This window comes from Megalops cyprinoides, chromosome 19 (assembly GCF_013368585.1).
Source record: "Megalops cyprinoides isolate fMegCyp1 chromosome 19, fMegCyp1.pri, whole genome shotgun sequence".
Taxonomy (NCBI): Eukaryota; Metazoa; Chordata; class Actinopteri; order Elopiformes; family Megalopidae; genus Megalops; species Megalops cyprinoides.
Genome location: NC_050601.1, coordinates 5991926 through 6015485, shown reverse-complemented (window position 1 = coordinate 6015485; position 23560 = coordinate 5991926). Strand labels below are relative to the sequence as shown.

The 23560-nt window shown below is 44.6% G+C and overlaps 1 protein-coding gene across 1 annotated transcript in view; it reads right to left on the bottom strand.

The window, feature by feature from the left end:
- The window catches only part of LOC118794540 (voltage-dependent T-type calcium channel subunit alpha-1I-like), a 114093-nt gene that overhangs the window by 66903 nt on the left and 23630 nt on the right, over nt 1-23560 (bottom strand). The window contains exons 2-3 of the mRNA XM_036552799.1: nt 6542-6653; nt 2734-2867 (exon numbers count right to left, since the gene is read on the bottom strand). Of these exons, the coding sequence (XP_036408692.1) occupies nt 2734-2867; nt 6542-6653 (246 nt within the window). The remainder of the gene's footprint in view (nt 1-2733; nt 2868-6541; nt 6654-23560) is intronic.

The window sequence follows — 23560 nt, the reverse complement described above, 5'->3', positions numbered from 1 at the left end:
ATGCCTCTGTTTGGCCACCAGGGCCCCCAGAACGCTGCTGCTGGCCCCTGAGCAGATCCCGGTCTCTGCCTCTGAGGGCCACATCACCCGCAACACTGACTCCGCCAGACCATGTGACCCTGTAGGACAGCCAATCATTCACCACAAAAAAAAAATACCCATAAAACTGGTACTTTTTTTTTTTTACTGTTCCATTCCAACTGCATTCTAAACACAGAGGCACCTGTTCAAAATACTGACAAAGTACATGCCACTTAAAAAAAAAAAACACATAAAATCAAACTAGTTTTAGTCTAAATGCATGCGTTTACTCTGATGAGGACATACCTGACACATGAATATCTGGATTGCCTGTCTGACACTGCTTGAGAAACAGAGATACTGGCTAATCTATATGCACAACAGTTTCCTCAGTCACAGGTGAAACAATGAAATAATCAAGCTAAAACCACAATTATATTAGCCTGCCATTAAGTGTGCCACAAAACTTTATAAGAAGCCGTAAAAACGCTGAAGAGAGAACATTCTGGAAGAAATATTGCAGCAGGTCAATTGGCCTCTGTCACTGACCCAAGAAAAGCAAAGCGTCCCTGCCTGAAATGATACATTGTTTCCTCAGTTTGGTTCACTTCCCAACAGAGTCATCCCAGTGCATTCTACTATTTACTGGGGAGTGGGTCGTTATGTACTCTGCAGTATATTTATATTTTGACAAAATTCAAAAATCCATCCCTGCAGTGCCTGTTCACATTTTTAGTCTTTAATCCTCCCATTTTAAAAAAAAATGATATATCTGAGCAGAATATTTTGCATGAATGCACAGCTCAGTAATCTGCAGTGATATCATACTGAGGGAAGGTAGAATATGTGCTTTGCCCTGGGAGAACATTCGTGGAACTCAAGGGGGAACGTCAGCTTTAATTTCGGACACTGTTCTTACTGCTGCCACAGTCTCCCACACCCAGTCCAAATGATTTTAATTGCTAATTCAATGATTCCTGGAAATAGAAAAAATGGTTTGGTGGCCTTTTTCTCCCCCACTCACATCACACACACACACACGCGCGCACACACGCACACACACGCGCGCGCAAGCACAGACACATACACACATGTGCGCGCGCGCGCACACACACACACACACACACACACACACACACACACACACACAAAGTCTCTGTCACTCATAAGCACAGTTAGCATAGACAGCTTCACATCTTCCCTCTCCCCCTTCCGCTCTTTTCCACTTTCCCTCTCTCCCTTCTCCCTATTTGTCCTTGATTCCCTCTCTAAATTTCTTTTTTGCATAATTCCCTCTCACCCACCTCTGCCTCCTTGTAAATACGTTTAAGTGTGTATGTGTGTCGAGTGATGTTCAGCCATAACAGCGGATGGCATTTTATCTGTAAAAATAATAGTTTAGGGAAAAAAATGTGGTGAAAAATGAAGTGTGTGTGTGTGCGTGTGTGCGCGTGTGTGTGTGTGTGTGTGAGTGTGTACGTGCATATGCTTAGCTCAGAATCCTGGATAACATCAGGAGTAGCTGTGTAGCATTAGGAAACTGAAACCTTTATTCGATGCAGGCCTCCACACCACTTTGCGGCCGTCAGACAAGGCAGCCATCAGGATGGAGGGCTTTCTGTGAGGATTTGTGTATGAAATATGAATCAATCAGCGGGTGCTGATAGGGGCTCATAGGAGAGCCATAAGAAAGGTGCTCACTAATGCATACGTAATGAAGTCTTTACTCTAACCGCGTGCGAGGAAATCTACAGGTTTGAATAGCGTCTGCTGGGAAGAAGGGGCTCTGCGCCGACCCATAAAAAACCCACGACTTTCCTGACACGGTAATCGATTTCCTCAGAGAGCTGCACGTATGCATTCAGTCTTATTTTGCACTCAGGAGGGTTGATCCTTGGAGAGGTGCAAACGCTCCCTCACAGCAGGGGACAGGGGCGCACCCCTGACCCTCTGAGTGTCGCGGAGTCACATCGCCTCAGGAACACTGAAGATATGAGCTGAACCTCTGTAATGTGTGTTGGAGTCAGACTGTAGTTACTCGACTGTGGTTACTCTACTGGACCTTTGGGTTGAAAAGCCTGCACCCCCGGACCGTCAATCAGTCTGGTTCAGAGTCAAGGTGAAGCCTTTCTGTGCTGGAGCAAATGTGGATGTGTCTCCACTTTTCTCAAGCTGACAGTGAAAACGAGAACCGCTGACCTTTGAGCCCTTCAGCGCCGCAATCAGACCCGAAATCACCTCTGATTCCTTTCCACATACTACCTGCCAATTGATTTAAAAGCTTCTTTTCATTAGAGATATCATAATAAAACAGGCATAAATGAAAAAAAAAAATTCTCACAAAGACCTTTTGAGACATCCTGGCTGGCTGAAGGAAATTATATGTAAAAACAGCCTAAATTTGGAAAATGATGGAAGTGGTGTTAAAAATGTCATTTAGTTTGCAAAATCTTTTACTGCAATGGTCTGTTTGATCATACCTTCAGGGATTTGCATATCAATCAGCGATTTTTAAAAAAGCCTTCTTTAAAAGGGAAACGCGAGAGGGAGAACAAACACAAGAAAAAAACTCCATGGATCATCATGGAGAGCAGCGCTGATATCCAGTGATACGGTTTATCTGTCATGTACCTGCTGGTTAACCATTACATATGGTTATCGCATCGCTTTGAATAGCAGTGTGACTCAGTTAGGAGTAATTCAGAGCCTTACCCTGCCATCACAATGAAGAAATCCAGCCTGTTCCAGGTGTCTCCCAGGTAACAGCGCCGGCCGAAGATCCCCAGTGCCACCATCTTCACCACCATCTCCAGTGCAAAAAATATGTAGATGAAAGCATCGAACGCCTGCAGGGGGGGACACAGAAAAAGACAACAGATCTGGACAACTGCCCACAGCGGATTGCCCTAAGAGAAGGAGCAGAGATGTGGAGTAATACGTAACTGTGCATGTACATTTACATCTATTCGTTTGGCAGATGCTTTTATACAAAGTGACTTACAAGTCAGGCAGAGTACAACACAAGCAAAAAGCCATATAAGGAGTAGACAATATTAAAAGGGCAGCAAGACCACATTTCAATAGCTGGCCAGACAAGATACAACCTAGCTGGTAGAGATAAACTGCATTTTTAATTGAAAACGAAGTTTACAATATAAGAAATTGCATTAGGTGATAGTGTTTCAGGTGGTCAGGTGACCACAGAAGAGCTCTCTCTTCAGCTTTTTCTTGAAGATAGTGAGGGACTCAGCAGAACGAATATGTGGAACGAAAGTGTGGAAGTTCATTCCACCAACAGGGGACAATGACGGAGAAGGACCTGGAAAGCGTACATCCTCTATTCAAAGTCTCAGTTTCTTCATACTGATGACAGCTTTTATATGACCACACTTTGATCTGACGTCCAAGTGCACTTCATTTTTATTCATAAAGACACTTAAGCCTGCTGTAAGTTTGATCAAATCGTTAATCATGAGAAACAAATCAACTGGCAGCTCATTGAAGCTGTCAAACGGGTATTTCTTCTACTGTGTAAACACCATCAATGTCCATCATTTATGGAGAGTGACTGCAAACTGTACTGAATTGTATAAATAGCTGAAGGTGATTTTAATTTTGCATTCCTTTGTTTGGCCTCTCAAAGTCACACCAATCTCTCACTACCTCACCCTCCTCTTGTGGTCCACAATCTCACAGCCGACTTTGTTTAACCAAGCACGCAAAGAGCAGCCTGTAGATAGGCTGTCGCTGTGTGTGCGCCAAAGTGGCCACGCCCGATCGGGCTGGTGTGGAGCGAGCCAGGAGAGGCGCGGGTGGGCGTTCCAATTCCCCCGACTGAATGGAACAGGCTGCACTTCCTCTGGCACCTGCCCTGGGCCTCTTCCACCGGTCAGTCTCCGCAACATACGACACGTGACATATGGCGCTCTGCGTGAAATTGCGGAGAAAAAAAAGGGCCTAACGAGAGCCCCCCCACCCCCGCCTCTGCGTTTTCTATTTACGCCCCATCCGCTTGCATCCGCTCGGCGCCGTCCCAAGCCCACGGGCGGAAAAGACGAAGCTGCATGTCTGTTTAATTGAATTGTTTAGCGCGCCTCAGAACCCTCTAACCATTTTTAACCATCCTTAACCCGTGACAGCAGCAGCTCAGAGGAGAACACTGCGACCCCAGCAAAATGGCTGTTAGGGATGGAGGGGAATGGGAGCGCAAGAGGGCGGTGTTTCTGGCGGAGGCCGAGGCCAGGAGGACCGCATGGTGAAGAGGCATGCTAAATTATGCTGCCTGTGACATTTTTTTGTTCCTACCCCCCCCCAACACAGCCTTGGTGGATTTGCAGCTTGTTTTCAGAGCTCTGATGGAACAATGACCCAAAACATTCCCAGAGTTCCAGCAACCCGCCCACCCCCCCCCTCCCTCCCCAAGGGTGGTGGGGCATGGGAGAAGGGGATAGGGCTGACGGCCCTGGCTTACAGGTAATTCGGAGCCAGAGAGGAAAACATCCAAGGTGTTGTAGAGCATGCGCTTTGTTAAACAAACCCGTGTAACTGTAGACCGGTTTAATATACACTGAGCAACCATAGTCACGCTCTGCCACTTTCCTAAGCAACAGCAACAGCATCTAAATGAGTGGCATTTAAAACCTAGAGTGAAACAAAAACAGCAGCATGCAAATTCTAGAGGAAAGCAGGCTGTTTCACAACACAATCTCATCCTGATCCATCTGCTCAAAACACAACAGGACTCCAGCAGCAACTTTCCACTGAGCATTTCAAAGAACTAGGATCAAACTTTAAAGCACTCGGATACATGGATATTAGGGGCATATGCTGAGACAGAGTATCAGTATCAAGTATCTAGTAGTTCAAGTATCTTTATTCTTGTTTGCATATAGTTACCTTATTACATTGTAATAACTATATCTTTTTTTTTACATACATATTTCTTACTACAAAGTAACTATTGTGGAAAATATGTGAGAGGTGGTTATCTACATAACCCTTGAATGAACCCTTCTAATAATATATACATCTCATCCAAGCCCTGATCTTACCTCAGCCCTCAATTTTATTACAACTAAGCAAAATGTATGTAGATTTTTAACAGATTGTGTTGGCACCAACACACTTATTCAACTATAGAGCATTTTGTGGAGTACAACACTCATTGCATATTTAACATTAGGGGGTGAGCAAAAGTTCTTCTGAATAAAAAAGAAATGGCTGGCATTTAGCAAACACTCCTATCCAGAGCAACTTAACCAACATAGGTTACAGTTTTTTTTTATACATTTTTCATTTATACAACTGGATATTCACTGTGGCAATTCTGAGTTAAGCACCTTGCCCAAGTGTACAACAGCAGTGCCCCTGCAGGGAATCGAACCGGCAACTTTTCAGTTACAAGCCCTGCACTACACTGCCGCCCACACACCATATTACTGACATGCTTCTGGAACAGCATTGGCAGTGTATGGGAATGTGATAAGTGCTGTGTGACTTCCATGAGGTAACGGTGTGAGGCGCGAGGGATTCAGCACTGAGATACCTATAAGGGCACACTCTGCATTCTACCTGCATTGAGGATGCACCAGCTTAATCTGCTGCTGAACCTGGACAAGGGGTGAAGAGGGCATATCAGCGGAGGAGCTGAGTCCCTCACTGGATTAACCTGGTAGTCCTCCACATGCGTGGAGCCTGACCGCTCTCTGGCCTAGCTGTGGAACAGCTCCCCCTCACACAAGTGTCCATCCCTGCCTCCCCGAGAGGAAAGAAAGCATTGTACGAAACAAACAAGCGTGTCTCTCTGGCACATCAGATCATTATGAGTGCTTACAGCATTATCATGATTAAATATGAGCAGGAACGAGCACGGAGGACCACAGAAAATATTCAGCAGAATATTAAAATGCCCTGTGGAAATATTCACTGACTGTCTGACTTTTACATTTAATAGCAGGCATGAGGTTGTTATTTAATGCATGCGCAATGGTAACACACTGCAGTGAACACAAAGGATGGATGCGTAGAGAGTGATGACAGCAAATGAGCATTAGTGTTTGCCGGGGAAGTGTGAGGCATGGGCTACCTGTAGCATGCATGAAAACATTAAAGAGATTAATCAAAATATCACACAGCAAGAATGTGACAAAGACAGAGAAAGAGCACGGTGTTGCAAAGCAAAACAGACAGAAAGCAAGAGAGAGAAAGAGAGAGAAAGAGAGCAAGAGAGAGAAAGAGCGAGAGAGAGAGAGAGAGGGAGAGAGAGAGAAAGAGAGCAGTATTACTCAACAAAACAGAGAGAAAGCGACAGAGAGAAAGCAGTTTTGCTGGAGGAAAACGGCAGATAGAAAGTGCAGTATTGCTAAATGAAACAGAGCGCGAAAGAGAGAGGGGGAGAGAGAGAGGGAGAGGGAGAGAGAGAGAGGGAGAGAGAGAGAGGGAGAGAGAGAGAGGGAGAGAGAGCCGTGTTGCTCAGTGCAGCAGGTGTAACAGCACAGCACACAGACGAGCGAACCCTCACCTGCAGTATCTGGCAGCGGTCAGAGGAGCAGTCGATGTTCTCGCAGGGCTGGTACATGCCCAGGGTCACGCAGTTCAGCAGGATCACCATGATGCTGATGCGCTCGAACCACGTGCAGGAAGAGACAGCGGTCAAGGCAAACACGGTCAAGGGCTGATGGGGGACCATCGGCACGACGTGGTCTGCACTGGCACATTCTCTTAAACAATTTCAGCATTTCTGAGATCGCAAAACTTGGCATTCACTTTGTATATACATTATACATTATTACATTATTGTCATTTAGCAGACCATCTCATTAAGAGTGACCTATACAGACCACAATTTTATCCATTTATACAGCTGGATATTTTACTGAGGCACCTGTGGGTTAAATGTCTTGCCCAAGGGCACAACAGCAGTGCCTCAGCAGGGAATCAAACCAGCAATCCTTCTATTACAAGCCCTGCTCCTTACCACATGCTACACCACTACCACATATAACTGGTGGTCATAGCAGCAGTACCAGAGAGATGACGTGTACGACACCAGAATCATATTCACCACGCATGGGTGAGCATTCCCATGCTTTCATGCTTTCTGAGCTCCTCACAGTGTCTGAATTAATATTTACTGACAGCGGACAGGCATTGGGCAGGGGTCACCGGGCCACCCTCCTCTCTGCTGTCTGATCCTCTCCGAGGACACGCGGCAAGGTGACAGCTTACGCTCGGTGCAGAAAGTGCCGGCAGCCCTCCGCAGCCAGCAAGCATGTAAACGGTCCCCGAGGATACCCTCGTGTCGCAATTAAGCGCAGTCCGGTTAGGGTTGGTCTTTTTTTCTTTTTTTACCCCCCTTTCTTTAATTGAAAACCGTTCTTGCGACACCAACCACTCCCGTGCCGCTTAGATGAGACCTGCAGACATTAGGATTTTGCTGTCTGAGTAACTCGGTGTCAAAGGGCGGAGCTGTCATCTTGACAGCGGTGACACATCTGGAGACCAGCCAGCCAGAGAATGCTGCCCGGCTAGACAGCGGCCTGTTTGCGCATCTATTTTTGACCCTTTTGGATCTTCTCCCCTGCAGCGTCTCTCGATTGCCATTTCTTTTCTTTTCCTTCCCTTGCCGTTTCCTTTTCGGTCGGGTAATTAGTACCTTTGAAGTGAAATGTTTCGAGGGAACGAGTTCCGCTTTGTTTCGGAGGTCACAGATAACAAGGGCCCTGTTTAGCTCAAAGCTTGATATTCTCTGATGTTAATTAAGAGTCAACAGAGATCCACTCTAGTGGAAACTAGCCAATCCCATGCAATGGGATTTTTTCTTCTGATTCCATGAAGCATAAATCACACAGATTAAAAATAAATATGTCATAGACCATTCTGAGGATTTAAACACTTTGTCACCTGCAGTATAAACATGTCGGTGTAATACAGAAATATAATATTTACTGAAAGTGAAATGGAAAGAAAGTAATTTCTTTACAAATTGCAAATTGTTTTTTTTCTTTTCACAGGCATCGACAGCAGGTGATTTTTAAACAGTCTGAAGAGGACAAAGAGGACAAAGACAATAAGGTGAACCCAGTCATACTGTATATTATAACAATTAACTCATCTCTGCAGCGTATGCTGGGAAGCCATGCTCATAATTCAACATGCAGGTAATTGAAGTTTTGACAGGCAAAACATTTAACCTAATTTAATCCTGAAGGTTGTGTACTGATGGTTTGTTGGATTTGATTGAGTGGAAGCAAATGAAAAAAAGGTAAAAACAAGCACAGATGTGGTAAAAATATAGCCTTTACATGATGTTTTTATCCATGATTGGATCATCATTGCTCAGAGCAAGCAATTTACTGAAGAGCACACTACACAGTGCAGAAAACGCTACGGCAATGGAGAATAAAATAAAACTGAGAAGAAGGATTAAAACCTGTGCAGAATTTAGCTTGTGTGCCAAATGTTATACACTGCATGCCTCTGCTGGGATTAGACAAAGGTGTTGCCAATCTCTTAATCAGTTTGAGAGTTTAAATATTCTATTGGTGCTGCACTCAATGATAGGAATAGAAATTTTTAATGTAGCCTAACGTAGTTTGGTATTCTGTTACTGGTAGACCTACGTAGTGAATGCTTTGAATTGAATGAAAAAAACAGCAAGCTATTTAAAAAAAAAATACCTGTGACAAAAGAAATGACAACACGTTTTTCAGTTCAAAGAACATAAGATGACTAAACTGGTCCACGGTACAAAATCTCTCTCCATGGATTACTTTAAATTTCTAACGCGTGTTCTCTCAGTGGAACTGCAGCACTGCCCCGAGGCAGCAAGCAAATAACACTGAGATTATTTCTGGGAGCAGGGGGAGAGGGAGAGAGAGAGAGAGAGAGAGAGAGAGGGAGAGACAGGGAGACAGGGGGAGAGAGAGAGAGAGAGAGAGAGAGAGAGAGAGAGGGAGAGGGAGAGACAGAGGGAGAGAGAGAGAGGGAGAGACAGAGAGCGAGAGAGAGACAGAGAGAGAGAGAGAGAGATGGGGAGAGAGAGAGACAGGGAGAGATAGCAAGGGAGAGACAGGGAGAGAGACAGAGACAGAGACAGAGAGAGAGAGAGATCGAGTAGGGAGGGAGAGGGAGAGGGAGAGGGAGGGAGAGATTTAGAAACGGAGTAAAAAAGATGCCGTGTCACTGCGGCCCGCCTGATGGAACGTCGCTAAGTGAGAACGTGAGCTTTGCCCCGGCTGCTCGTGCCTCGCTGCTATTTTTACACAGCAGGCAGAGGTTGCCGCAGCAGCCAAACGCGCATATTGACACACTCGTGCGCATCAAAGGGATTAGCAGGTTGATGGAGATAACCTGTTCTGAAAGGCACACCTGTTTAGTCTGGAGGCTGTACCTGACTGGTGGTACTAGGGCTTTTTTTAATCAGATCCTGTCATAATCTCCCAATAAAAACCTTCTGGCTGGCCACCAATTGATCAGCAAATAGTGAGATTGATACAGAGGGTTAGAATGAGAATACATCAAATGCTGTTATAGGTCACTGTGCAAGAACACCACACACCTTTTGCACACTACTTCTGAGCCAAATGTGTGGTTTTATGCCATGTGTGACAGTCAAAAGCCCAATAGGTCAAGATGCAAAAACCTGGAGGATTCAGGGATGAAATTGCTGGAGAAGAGCCTGGTATCACACAATGGTTCTGCCCGTTTCAGGCCTAGCTATGATTGGCTTGCCATGTGGTTCCAGGCCTGAGAGACATGTGTCCACCTGGGACCCATAACCACAGCACAGGAGGGAATGGTTTCTGAGTCACTGCTTTTGCCAGCGTCTGCATCACACGGTGGCCGCCTGAGTGAGTCATGCTTGCCACCGGTCTGTTCGGTCACACTCATTTATCCTGGCCTCAGCACAGTGGTCTCTCTCATGTCTCAAGGCTGACAAAGTGTGCTGGGCCACCACGCATGCCCAAAAGGGGGGGGGGGGGGTGTTGCTGCTCTGGGTCTCAAAAGGGATTTCGGTTCCCCCCAAACGCCCTTTCACACATGTGCCAATGCCACGCCAAAACCCTGGATACAGACACCACGTGACCCGGCCCTTCGTTTGAAATTATTCTTACTCAGTCATCGCTGGGAGTCTGCTGGGACATCTCTCCTCATTTCCCACCTCATCCCAGGAATATGGAGGGTTGACGGTTTCACATGCACCTCCAGAAATTTCCACCTCTCTTCCTGTCCAAAGTTATTGTTCACAACATACATTCATATTCTGGGTTCAGTTCAATGGAAATGTGGCACAACTGTGAAAAAACAAGTTCTCCGACAAACGCATTCTAATTATTTTTTTTTCCTCCTTCTTCCACCACCGTGAAGTTTTCCCTGGCTGAACGCATCTGTTCTCATAAAGGGCAACGTCTGAGTTTGTTACATGTGTTTTTGGGGCGCTTTGGGGGGGCTGTGGATGGCTCTGCCAACAGAATTTGTTCTCTCTGCAGCTCACAGAAGGGGCGTCTGATGTCTTTCACATTATTGCATGTCATTTTTCATGACCCACTGGAGATGGTGTCTGAAGCAGATTTCTTGGGAGGATCCCTTGCAGCATCTTCCTGTCATGACACTGTCTGTCTTTACAGAACGCCACCAATTTATAAGTGTGAGACTTTCCTCTGTTATGGTCCTTTCTCCTCCCAAATGCACGTTTTTCAGAAGATTTATTTAGTTTTTTTTCCCCCCAAATTTATTAATTCAATAATTCATATGAATACCGCACAGAAGGAACATGAGTAATCCACTGATTATTGTGATTGATTGTGACTATGTATTGTAAGAATAGCCCTATTGTTCTGTATGCCATCATTTACAACTCAACATCGGGAAATCAGTGTCTTTTTTATTCATATGAATTTCAGCTCCGAATCGATTTATGAAAAAATAATGGGCTTTTTAAGAATGTACTAAAAATCCTGCAAGCTGTATGCCTGCGTCTGTTTGAAAGGGTCACCTGACCAGGATTTATTGTTAGTGCTTAATCTTCACACTGATCTACAACATTGGTGATGACAGTATTCTGTAGGTTGCGGACCCCTTTTACTAATCTACAGTAATATACAGTGCGGGGGTTTTTACATACTAAGCTCTGCATTAGGCAGAAGTATCCTTACACGCAAGGTCATAGTCATATTCACATCCGTTTGTTACAATGGAAAGTCATTGCTTTATTCATTCAGCTTGAGTTTTGTTTAACAAACGTGTGATGGAAGCATAGTGCAAAGTCATAGTAATAGACATGGAATGTAATATTCTTTTGCACTATGAGGCGAAGGGGGTTGGTGGGGACAACCTCTCTCTCTCCCTCCCTCTCTCTCTCCCTCCTCTCTCTCTCTCTCCCCCTCTCTCCCCCCCTCTCTCAGTTGTGGACTGAGAAAAATGAGGCCTCTGGATGTTTGCCCATTACCTAATTTACAGGGAGAGGGGTGAACACGAATATTTAATTTTGGAACGCCATGGGCAGAATCATGAGAGATCGACTGTTACGGGGGACATTAACTCTGACAGCGGCTATGCCTCAACTCAGACAGCCTGTCTGCTGATCCGCCCACCACAGCTGATTGATACCTCAGCCCTCCAATGAGAGAGCCTCCCTCGCAGCATTAACCAAAAGGGCAGTTTGTTTAAGTCTCTTTAGAAGCTTCCCCAACGCACATCTGTGTAACAGGACTGTCATCGTCTACAGCAGTGTACAGCAAGGGCATCACAGCCTTCTCTACTGCCACTCAAAAATACTGGATCAAAAGAATCAAATAAAAAGAACCATTGAAAACCACTTAGTCACAATTGCAATGGGGAAGAAAGATGTACTTTGAGCAATGAACACGTTGAACACCCTGAACAACCTCATCACTGATTAATGGCAGAGGGAGAACTGGAGATTGAAGACTTTTGATGAAGCTTGCAGAATGGAATTCTGTCAAAGGATTTTTTTTCTTCTTCTCTTTTCTCTTTCTTTGGTTAATTGAGAATGAATCTATTCCTAGAGGGATCTTCGAGAGAATTATGACTCATATCTCTAGTGGAGGTTATAGTGTCTCATGGAGAGTTTCATTCATATACTGTAGCTAACTACTCCCAACAGATTCTGTGAAAAGCACATATTGACAAAGAGCTAAATGAACAGCTCTCAAAAAGGGAACCCAGATGCACAGTACAATTTTTTTCTTAAAGGATATTTTATAGGAATACACATGGCTCATGGGCAATTTCATTTGAAAGCACATCATTGTTGCCTCATTGCCAGTCACTACGTCAATATGTGCAATATTTGGGAACACAGCTAAGAGTTGGAAGTGCTAAGCACGCATTACTGATTTGAGTTTAAATTTCTTAGATCTTTTGAAACTCCTTGCTGATGCAATGCACGAATGTGGAAATGCACAGTTTTCATAACTTTCTCTTCTGGGGGGAGGACGTCGTTTCCCATGCGGAGGAGACAGTCTGAGAAAAATGACCTCATTCACTTAGTTTGTACCTATATAAGGCATTTTCCCAGATCTGGAAAAAGGAGAACTGTAATGGCAACCTGACTGTGGCCCTCCAGCCCACTGATACTCAATAAGTCCCCCACTGTATAATAGCAAAGTAGACTCACACACACAAACAAAGGTCTATTGTGTTATATTATTCCACGAAGGCTCGTCTCTGTTCTCCTCTCCATGGCAACACACTGGCCATTAACTGCAGATAATGTTGCGCGTGTCTAGGAATCTGGATCCTGAGGGGCTGACAGCAGCCAGCCGTTATTAAACGAACAGACATCACTAAATGAGCTAAGATCTACAGCTGCTTTCACTGCGCCCCGCCATTTTGTAACGGTGGTTCATGGCACCAAAGTTTGACTGCGTTAGGGTGCTTGACTCTGTCACGCTTGCAGGTTGGTCTCATCTTTCTGGAGAAAGTGATGAGCAGGAGGCCTGGGTCGTTTGGCAGTGCAGTCTGTGTTCTTTTGTCTCATGGTGATGATGTCACAGGAGGCACTGAGCGAGACTGTGAATTGAACCACCGCCATGAAACAAGGTCATAATCATGCAGCCTACGTCAGAGTTCAACTTACAATTCAGCAATTAATTCCCAACACTCCAGTGATCTCACGTAAATGCACAGCTCTGAAAGTAGGACATTTCAGCGCTGCCTGCCGAAAGGCAAGAATTTAGGACTCCGCGTTACGCAACCACAATAGGATTTCATCTTTAAAGCATCCTTTTGAGTGAGCAAGCATTCCTGAACTAAAGCAGCTAAGAGGGTTTTTTTTCCCCCCCCATTTCTGATATATGCATGTTTTTTGGTATTATCAGCTGCAATGGAACCCAAGATGCAGAAAAAGAAACAAAAAAGCAAACCTTCAAGAAAAATTAACTTCCTCGTCCAGAGTTCAGGACAGAGCGCCCTGCGGTGCAGCTGAGGCCTGAGTTTTTTCCCCATTCCTCTCCGTCAGGGAGGAGAGCTGCGACATGGCCTGAGAGCGAGAGCAGACACAGCTCCTGTCCCCCCCCCCCCCGCATCTTGTTCAGGTGGCAGTTTGGCTCGCCCACCAGCGCGATGTGGAATGCACCAAGGACCGGGTGTTTGGGGGCGCCCAACCAAAGCCAGGGTCCCCCCTCGGTGACCTACACGTCAGATTCGGCAGGGCTGCTCAGCTCTGAGGTCTGTCAGGGGGGTTAACAAATCTGCCGAACCAAGACTCCCAGTCGCGGTGACGCTAAAGGGCATGAGGTCAGCAGGGCAGGGTGCTGCCGAAACAACCCCAGCCCCCCTGGGTGGCCTCCCTATCTTCCAGACAAAACGGATTTCGCCTCGGGTTCGCTGACAGGGGAAATGCACAACCCCCCCCCTCTCTCTCTGTCGCTGGTAAGATCCATCACAGCGCCGTGCTGGGCGTGAAACTCACTTACTCCATTGCTGTCAGGGCAGCAAAAACACCCCATTCATATCTCACAACACACAGAGCAATATTCAATTTTTTCTTGCTTTAAGATCTTTCCTCTTAAAAAAGAATGTCTAAGATTAATAATAGTAAGGTTTAAAAGTGTTTTCTGAGTTTAAGAAACATTTTCTTACAGCACATTTTTGTTTTAATTTATATACTGTCAAAGTCTTAAAATAAGACGTGATGATATTATGTTAAATGAGAAATCTTATTATACCTCTTGAAGGCATCTTATCCAACAGCCCCTGCCTCCCCGTTTCAATAATTTGCTGTAGGAAAAAAATGGAAATAGTGCAAATAAATTTGCATTTTTTAAACATTTATCATTCCTGTTGTGCATATTGGAGGGCGATTTTACATAATGAAAACCTAAGCAGTGATTTGAGCCACATTAATAAACATACATGCATATCTTTAATGTGTCAACATAAAATGCCCATCCCAAGTTACAGTGCTTGCCTCAGCAGATGTGGGCTTAGGATGTAATGGTCTCTTATCCTAAACCTGTGCTTTCACTGTGTCATTGGCTCATTTGCCAAAATAAAATACATTTTTGAATGTAAATTCAGAGGCATTATACTGTAAAAAAAAGCAATTCTGAAATCCATTACAGCATGACAATACGTGTGAATTTATAAATCCACAAAACTCTTAAACACTACTTATGGTCTTAAGATAAACAAATCTGTTATACCTGGCATTGCATTACGAAATGAGCAGCTCTATATGAAAGACAGCATACTAATAACTGGGACCAGAAAGGTTTGAGAAAGGATAAATTCACACCTGATGACATCTCACAGGACCCCAATCTCGGCTGTGATTTGGGGACTTCAGTTTGGGTGGCCACCTCTGGTCTCCGCTTGTGTTGTGGAGACTTCCACAATGTGACAATGAGATGTGTCAGTCACCGGGGTACTCGGTCCTACTAGTGCCTTCGCTGCCACCCTGTTCTCTGCCTCTCAGCTCCACTATGGGCTGAGAAACGCTAAACCCAGCACCAAAAGCTGGGGTCACTGCTGCCATTTTTTCAGAGCTGTGTTGAGACAGGTAGTTGTAAAAGAAAACAGCGCTGTAGTGTAGCTGATAATGAAGAAGAGTGGGCTGGGTTGGGAGGGTCTCGTAACCAGAAGGTTGTATGTTTGAATCCCAACACGGAATCCGGCTATACCAACGCATCAGACTGAAGACATCAAACTCTTCAGTTCTGCAGGACAACTGGGGCGCTGTAGGACTCTCAGCTATCTATGACACTCAACGTGTAATAGACATGAATTTTTACCACCAGAGGGACCAAAGAGATATTTATTCATATGAATGTAAATTCATGTAAATCTTTAGTAAAATCTGACTTAGATTCTCTTTTCAATGTTTTTCAGCATCCAGAACGCTGGAGTGTAATCAGGCAGAAACCAGGCTGCCGCATCTGTTCCGATACTGAGAGTCGCAATCAATGCCCGTTTATTGCATTGTTGGGAGCAACACCATGGAAAGCTGTGCTGTACTGGTGAGTCTCTGCAGCCTCCGCTAGCCAAGGCTGTGCTGTTACAGCCAGTTTGGCGCCCAGCTTGACGCGCGGCCGAGCCGCCGACTGCGTCTCGTCACCGACCGAGGGAATGTTCTTCCTCTTCCAGATGGCAAAAAAAAAAAGGAGGCAGGCCGAGAGAATTCCTCAAGACAAGCTAGGCCCTGTCGTCATGGTAACAGGATCAGAGCAAGGCGTCTCCTCAGAGACAGCGAATGTTCTGTGCCTGTGAGTGTGCATACCGGTGCAGTTTGTGTGTGTGTGTGTGTGGGTGTGTGTGCGTGTGTGTGGGTGTGTGCGTGTCTGCATGTATGTCTGTATCAATGTTGGTCATTTCGCATGTGGGGTCTTTGACAGACTCTTTTGTTCCTAAGGAATTGCAAAATCCACATTGATATTGCAGATGCCATCATGAGGCAGGTCTGGAGGGATTTGGGAAAAGAGAAGCTGAGGCCACACGGCGGAGACGCACTTGGGATCCGGAGCATCGATCCGCACAGCTCGATACGGTTCACATTCATGTGTCCAACCACTTGTGCGCGAGTGTTTTCTAATTGATCCCCCGAGTCCCTCGCTGCATCGATCCGCATTGTTCTGTGTCCGTCTGTGACTGCCTCGGCATTTGTATTTGCAGACGCCAGAAGTGTCAACACATAAATTCTCTAAACCTGCTTCCTGACACACACAGCTCCCTCTAAGGAGCGCACCAACAAAGTGCCGTGCTGTCATACCATAGCATAACTTCGCTATACATAACATAACTCCTAAGCTGGTTTTGTTACGGATACTGAGTGATTGTTGTACCTGGGTTGATATATTGTATGACCTTGAGTGACCTCCACTGAAACAGACACTGGCGAGCCATGGCTTTATTATCTTGTCATATTAAAGATTCAGTTGTGACTGACAGTAAGAAAGCAAGGAGAAGAGAGGTGGAAAGAGAGAAAGACATACATACAGTACCAGTCAAAAGGTTGGACACACCTTATTGAGATAATAGAACACATGCATTCAAAAACATTCTGACCTAAAGACTTATGCTTCAATACTTGAAATTTGTATGTTAGACAAATATAAACAGTGAAGTTGACAACTATGTATAAATTTCTTTTGAAAAAATATTTTTTGGCTACTTATGGAGAATCTAAAATATAAGTTTTGATTTGTTTAACACTTAAATTGTCATTGCATAATTTTACGTGTGTGTGTTAATAGATTTGATGTCTTTACTATTATTCTAAAAGGTGGGAAATAGTCAAAAAAGAAAAAAGAAAAATCATTCTATGAGTCGGTCTGTCACAACTTTCGACTGGTAATGTAAACCCGGGGAGGAACCTTTCACCTTTCTCTCCCCTTCCCGCTCTTTTTCACCATTCCCCTCTCTCTACTTCTGTCTAGCCCTGTTGCCAGCATGTTGTTGTTTTTGTTATTGTAGCACTGCAGTTGAGCCCACAGCAGAGAAGCCATTTTGGCTCCATTTTTGGAGCAACAGAGCGAGTGTCCTTCCTCACCCACTGAACATGTCTGCTCTCCAGCCCTCTAATGGGTCTGGCTGGAGGTAAACAAGCTCTTCTGAAGTGCTTCTCACTGCAGGCTGCGTATTTACTGCCCTTTTCGGGTCTCGCCTCTCGTTCTGCGGAACATGGTTACCACCACCGGAAATAACAGATTGTCCCCAAACTATTAATAGGTGTTTACTCAACAGTATCTCAACAAACCTAGAAAAATGGAAAAAAAAAAAAATACTGTCACTTTCTGTGATCAAGACAGTTTTCAAACACATGGAATTCAAACAGAACTTTCCAGAAATCTAAAATTTTTCCTCGTCATGTTCGTGGAGGTGTTCTCCAGTCCTGGCCATGCAATACCCACTGTTCATGCTGGGTTCTGTTTCAATGGAGCTTGCTATTAATTCAGTTCGCTTGAGCGGTTGATTGCATACTGTTATTTTGAACTTCTTTATTTGCCGAAACCCTTTTCAAACCACACATCTTTCATCAAGGACTAAAAGCAGATAACTTTGATGAGATTTTGGGGCGTGCTGTGTGCTGCAGTTGCACGAATGTCACTACATAATTTCAGAGCCCTAATTACGTGTAGCTACCTATCATGAAACCCGGCCTTGGCTAATGTGTCTGGCTAATGCGGCATGAAGCTCGCGCTAAAAAGGAGCTTGACTGCGGTAAATACGATTTGGTGGAGTGACAAACAAAAGGACATGGAGGAGATTTCCTCACAGCTCAGGCCTCGTTTTTTTTTTTTTTTTTTTTTTATCTGCGCTCTAACTGGGAGAGGAGCTCAGAGCCGCTGCGGACATTTGAGGCTCGGTTCCAGAGCGGCCCATGTAAGAAGATGACAGCAAAAGTGATTTTTTAAAGCCTTAAGCCCGAATCCCTTCATTTATATTTCAGAGCTGCCTAATGTGGCTACGTGATACATTTTACATAAACCCAGAGAAAGGACTTTATTAGATGGCCCAAAGGAGGTTCTACAAATAATCCATGTGAGTGGCATGTCATTTAACTCCCTTTGCCGCATCCTCACTCCCTACAAATGTAATATTCCACAGAGAGGACCCAGGAGGGCACGAGGTTGCATCATATTTTGTGTTATTGGTTTATTCTACACTAAAAGGGGGGATTCGGTCTAACCCCAATGACTATTTCGCCCTGTCTTTAAGTAGTGAATTTAAGCCACTCTTTGGGTTTCATTAATTCTTGGTTTATTGTTTTTCTCTCTCTCTCTCTCAGTTGCACTGACCACTGAACTTGTGATGATGTATAAGTAATGGAAAAGGGAAAGTTTTTTTTTTTTTTTTTTTTTCCAGGGTTTAGGACAAAGCACAACAGCTGTCAGACTTAATGCCCACCCTAATTCACTTAGGCCTCAATTCATCTGAACTTGATTCAATATGCTTTGTGTTTAAGTATGAGTAATGAATTTAAGTAACCTCGGCTTTTTCACACATTACATTATGTGCTCAGCGGTCAATTCATTAACAATACCGTATAATGCATTAAATAACTGAATTAATGTAATAATAATAGGACAAAGGGCATTGTGGGTAAATTGGAGAGAGCTCTTGCTGTAATATATATAGGGAAAGGGTTCATATCCACTTTCTCCAGTTTAGTCTCCCTGCTAAATATCATGCTTGTATTATCACAGTATCCACTATGCCCTGTCAACCATAGCTAAAGACGACTGATCCCTCTATTCATGCTGATCCCATTTTGAATCCTCCAGCCCGAAACAAACGAAGACAGACAAAATGCTGCACCAGTCCCTTAGCCTACTGTATTAGTGGGATAAAATTTAAGTAGAACTTTGAGGATACATTTCCGCAGCAATTTTTACATCATTCATGAGTAGTCACGGCTGTTAAGGATGCGTTAGTGGCAGCCCTGGCCAGTTGGTTCAGACCGTGAGCAATGAAGCGAGCCTTTCTCCTCCCACCATGCAGGTGCCAGAGGAACAGGCAGTACAAGTCGAGGGCAGAAGAGTGGTCCGATGTGGCAGCGAGTGCTAATTGCATTATTAATAGACAGAGTCCCGGGGATTTGTAGTGGTAATTTGTACGGCGGAAGGCAGAAGTCCTTTCTCCCCCTCCCCCCTCCCCTTTTCTTTCTTTCAAATGCCGGCGTTCTTTGTGAGGGGCTTGAATAGCCGCGGTTAATTTCACACCCGCGCTCAGATCTTGTCCCCACTGCAGAGGGCTTCCTTTGGACGGCTCGGCTTCCATTCGCCGGGCCCTTTCATTGTCGGCGCAATAAATAGGGCCAGCGACCGATCCGTTGCCAGGGACGATTGCGTACTGACGAACCGCTTAATTCGTTTCGAAAAATAATTTATCGTCGCGTTGAAGGTTGACGAAAATTGACCCGTCTACTGCCCACACAATGTTTGGTGTCTTGCAATTAATAGACGGGTTTTTATTTATGTCCCACCTAGACTGTGTTCAAAAACCCACCCTTCAGTGAAACTGCAGTTGGATTTACAACTGTACAGTGGTAGAAATTCCCCATTGGGCTTGGATGCATTTGAGTGAAGTACTCCACATCTCATGCAGGCGGAGCCGCAGCCTGCTTTAACAGAGTCTAAGCAAAGCCCATAAACCTGCAGAGCAGGAATGCAAAAGCCTGATTGGTCAGAAGTAGCGCCCGGAGACACAGAGGAAAAAAAACTGTTGGACATTAATGACAGAGCTTGAGCTTGAGCTGGGGGGTTCCAAACTCTTTCCCCTTGCAGACTGTAACCTACGAAATATTTGGGGTTGACATTTTGTGTGTAAACAGATCCGGACAGCATCGAACCAAAGCTCCAGTGAGGACTTTAATCAGTGCCTGATTTCCAGTGCCCATGAAGCCGATGCTATATCTTTCATTTCACCACAATGGAGAGAGTGAAACTAGTGTATATGGATAATTCCCACTGAGGTGTCTGTCCATTTGTCCATCAACTTACAGGGAATGAGACCTCAGCAAGGACACAAGGACTACAGACTCGCACAGGAGATGGTATGCCTCCATTTCCACATAGTGAGCGGTGTCTGAACCTACATGAAAGAGCTCCTTCATGTATGAAAGAGCTCTGTTGCACTGTATGATCTGCTTACCACATGCGTTTTTCTAAAATGCACCCCTTCCTCAGCCTGCCATGACAGTTTTACCTTTGAATATCAGTATTAGCCTGACATTATTAAGTTTCCCTGAATAATTTATTGAGCGTTGGACAATGAAACCAATATAAAATCCTTCGATGGACGTGCACGACATGCCACAGGTATATTTATGAATACTGAGCGCACCCAAGCAAACACTTCACTGGCTATTTTTCACTGGAGGTTGACTGCCAAGCCTGGAAGATACAGAGATGAACGATGACCAATGCACCAATGACTACCACACACGCTCTTGCGACTAGCTATCGTATCCTTCCTGAACGATGAAGTAACTGTGAATGTCAGTGTCCCACACAGACACACAGTTTCCACTGATGGACCGTGTTTTTTCGATTGCGTTTTAAAAAAGTGTGACTTTGCTAAGTCACTAAGTGCTTAAAGCACGTCACAGGAAGGCTTGAGTGCACTCCATTCTCCACAAATCAAGTCACTTTGTCAGTCTGTCAGTCTTTGTTATACAAAAGAAGGAAAAGGACACCTCTGATTTGAGATGCTCCAGGAAATTGCCTTAAACACTTAACATTAGAAAAAGACCCATTATTCCAACACAAAATGATACAGTGACTATCAAAAAGGAAACAAAACAAAACAAAAACAGATCGTAAGGCAGCTTGTTTAGTGCTACTTACCAGACCATTCACAGCACAGCCTTCTGTTAACTGAAAAAAAAGTATCTTAAATGCACAACACACGTGGCACATATATGAAAATGGTAGAAGAACAGTGCAGTATATCTGTACTGAATATCTGTAATGGCTCCAGTGATGGTGAGGACGCAATGCTAATATTTGTCTCGAAAGGGCAAAATAGGTGCATCTGAACTCACTTTATGTTAAAGATCTCTGTGGTTTCCTTTAAGATCCTACAGCAGTTGGTTTGGGGTACATATCAAAATCTCAGTAGTTCCAAATTCTTTGTATACACTACAAAATAAACAGAGTAAAAATACAACAGAGAGGCAGCACACTACAGCACACTACTCCCCAAAAACATAACATGACTACTACTACTAAAACTACCACATACTATTGCTGATGATAAAAACAATAACGATAATAATAAACAGCCCATGAAATCATATCAAATCAAGCTACACTCCAGTACTGATGGATCACCATTGCACACTAATCTTTCTGCACAAACAAGTGCCAGAACTCATATTTCATCTCCTCTCTTCAAACATTTATGAAAGCTGATATCATATAGCCTCATTGTTATGGTGTACAAAGGCCAAAGGCTCAACCTGAGCTGCGCAGACCTGCTTTAGAATCCGAATCTAAAGGCTACCGCCACCAGACTGCTCCATTATTAATGCACACGCAAGTGACGAAACGAAGCCTGCTTCTCTGTCTGCTTCTCCACGGCACAGATTCTCTCCGTTACTCCGCTACGGTCTTTCTCACTTCTGTCTCATATGATGTCTCTTCACCACACTCAGTCTTCCTCCAAATAACGCCCATCTGTCCTAACTTTTGTTTTAACCCCCCCCCCCAATCATCTCTCTACCCCACTCTCAAACTTCAACTCTTCCTCTAACGCTTTCTCTCTTTGACCTCAGTTCTGCCTATACTTACTTTCTTCTCTTCACCTTCACCCTCCACTTCTCTCCCTGTGACTCAATCTCCCTTTCACCCACCTCTTTTCCTCTAACCTCCATTTCCCTTGAACATCCCTCTCTCCCTCTGCCCCTTGTCTATGCCCTGGCTGTCTCTCTCCCTCCTCCGTCCGTCCCTTCATATCCCCCTCTCTTCCCATCCACTCTCTCCTTCTCCTGACCTCTGTGCACACTCATCTCTCACTTTCCCTTCTAAAGTCTTTGATTCCTTTGAGCTGAAGGCTTGAGAAGGTTAATCATTATATCAAACAGAGAAGAACGTCCGTCACCTGCCTCTAAAGCACAGTGGCACATCACAAGCACTTCACTCAAGTTGCATCAGGCATGTGCGTTTCAGAGCCAGTCCCACACTGATCCCACTCCTCCGGCCGCACCATGTACCCGTGCACGTCAAACAAAACCACAATGGTAAATAGCCATTTTCCAACCTGGAGCTGAAGCTGTTCAGCTCCCTAATTACGTGTGTTTTCTGCTTTCTTTCCAGGAAGAGAGGGGTTTCTGGTTTGTTTATATCATACACACATCTTCCAATTAGTCTGACCTCTAATAACGCACATAATATGTAATGTAAGTTTGCAGAACGTCAAACTCGCTACTGCTCCATGGTAACTAATGCAACTGGTTAACAGGGTCAAAGCCTCTGCTCAACGCTAGGTTACCTTCAGATAAAAAAAAAAAAATACATAGAAAATGTGCATTTGCACTCATTAATGGCGAAAATCCACTAGTCACCTCAAGCACAGCTGGACCTCTGCTGTTCCTGCCTCTTCCAATTACAGTCTAAACATCTTTCAACTATGAAATCTCTCTCTCTCTCCCACCGTTTCACTCTGAATGAAACTTCTGAGGTTGAAATCCTTCTAAACCTCTAATTGGAAAAATAATGTGTCCATTGGAAATCAAATTAAATAAAATGTTTAACTCTGTCCATCTCTACCCTGCTTCCCTTTCCTTCTCTGAACGGAATATTTTTCTCATCAGCTGCAAAACAAAGTTTTTGTAAAATGTAATACTTTCTCACTGCTCCCCTTTCTCTCTCACTTGGTGTATGTCATGCCTCTGCTGGACTTATTGGTGGAAACACCTGCATTTTGGAGAGGGACATCTCTCATGCGTGACGTAGGACAGAGGCACTGCGTTGGGACCTGAGGCTGAGAGATTAGCCTGTCTCAGTACATTACAGCTGTGCGCCAAAGACAGCAACACCAACGGGACCACATCTTCTCCTTCAAGAGACAGAGGGAGGGGAGAGGAGAAGAGAGGAGACAAGAGGAGAGGAGAGGTAAGATAAAGGCAGAGAATCTTTGAAGGTCTCTCTCCAGGGGGGAGGTGAGGCAGTAATCTCCAGCAGCTACACAGCCACATACAGTGAATCCCAGACATAGACAGACAGACAGACAGACAGACGCACACACAAACACAAACACACACACACACACACACACACACAACCCTGAGTAAATGATGAGCTGCATATTAGCATATACCTGCATACTTTGCATAAGTGAGGTTGAACTTCCTGCACTGGGACTGTGCTGTTTCTGCCAGTCAAACATGATGCCAGCAGAAGGAGCTTCCACTTCTGCATGGAGACCAGAGTAAAATCAGTAAAGCAGACGACAGCATGTCCATTCTCTGTACCGGCTCCCGTTCCTTCATTGCCTCACAGCATATTCTTCACATGGGTCTTATTCATTTCAGTGTTTGTTCCTTTATTCATTTTTTTAATTCCGCTTGTTTTGA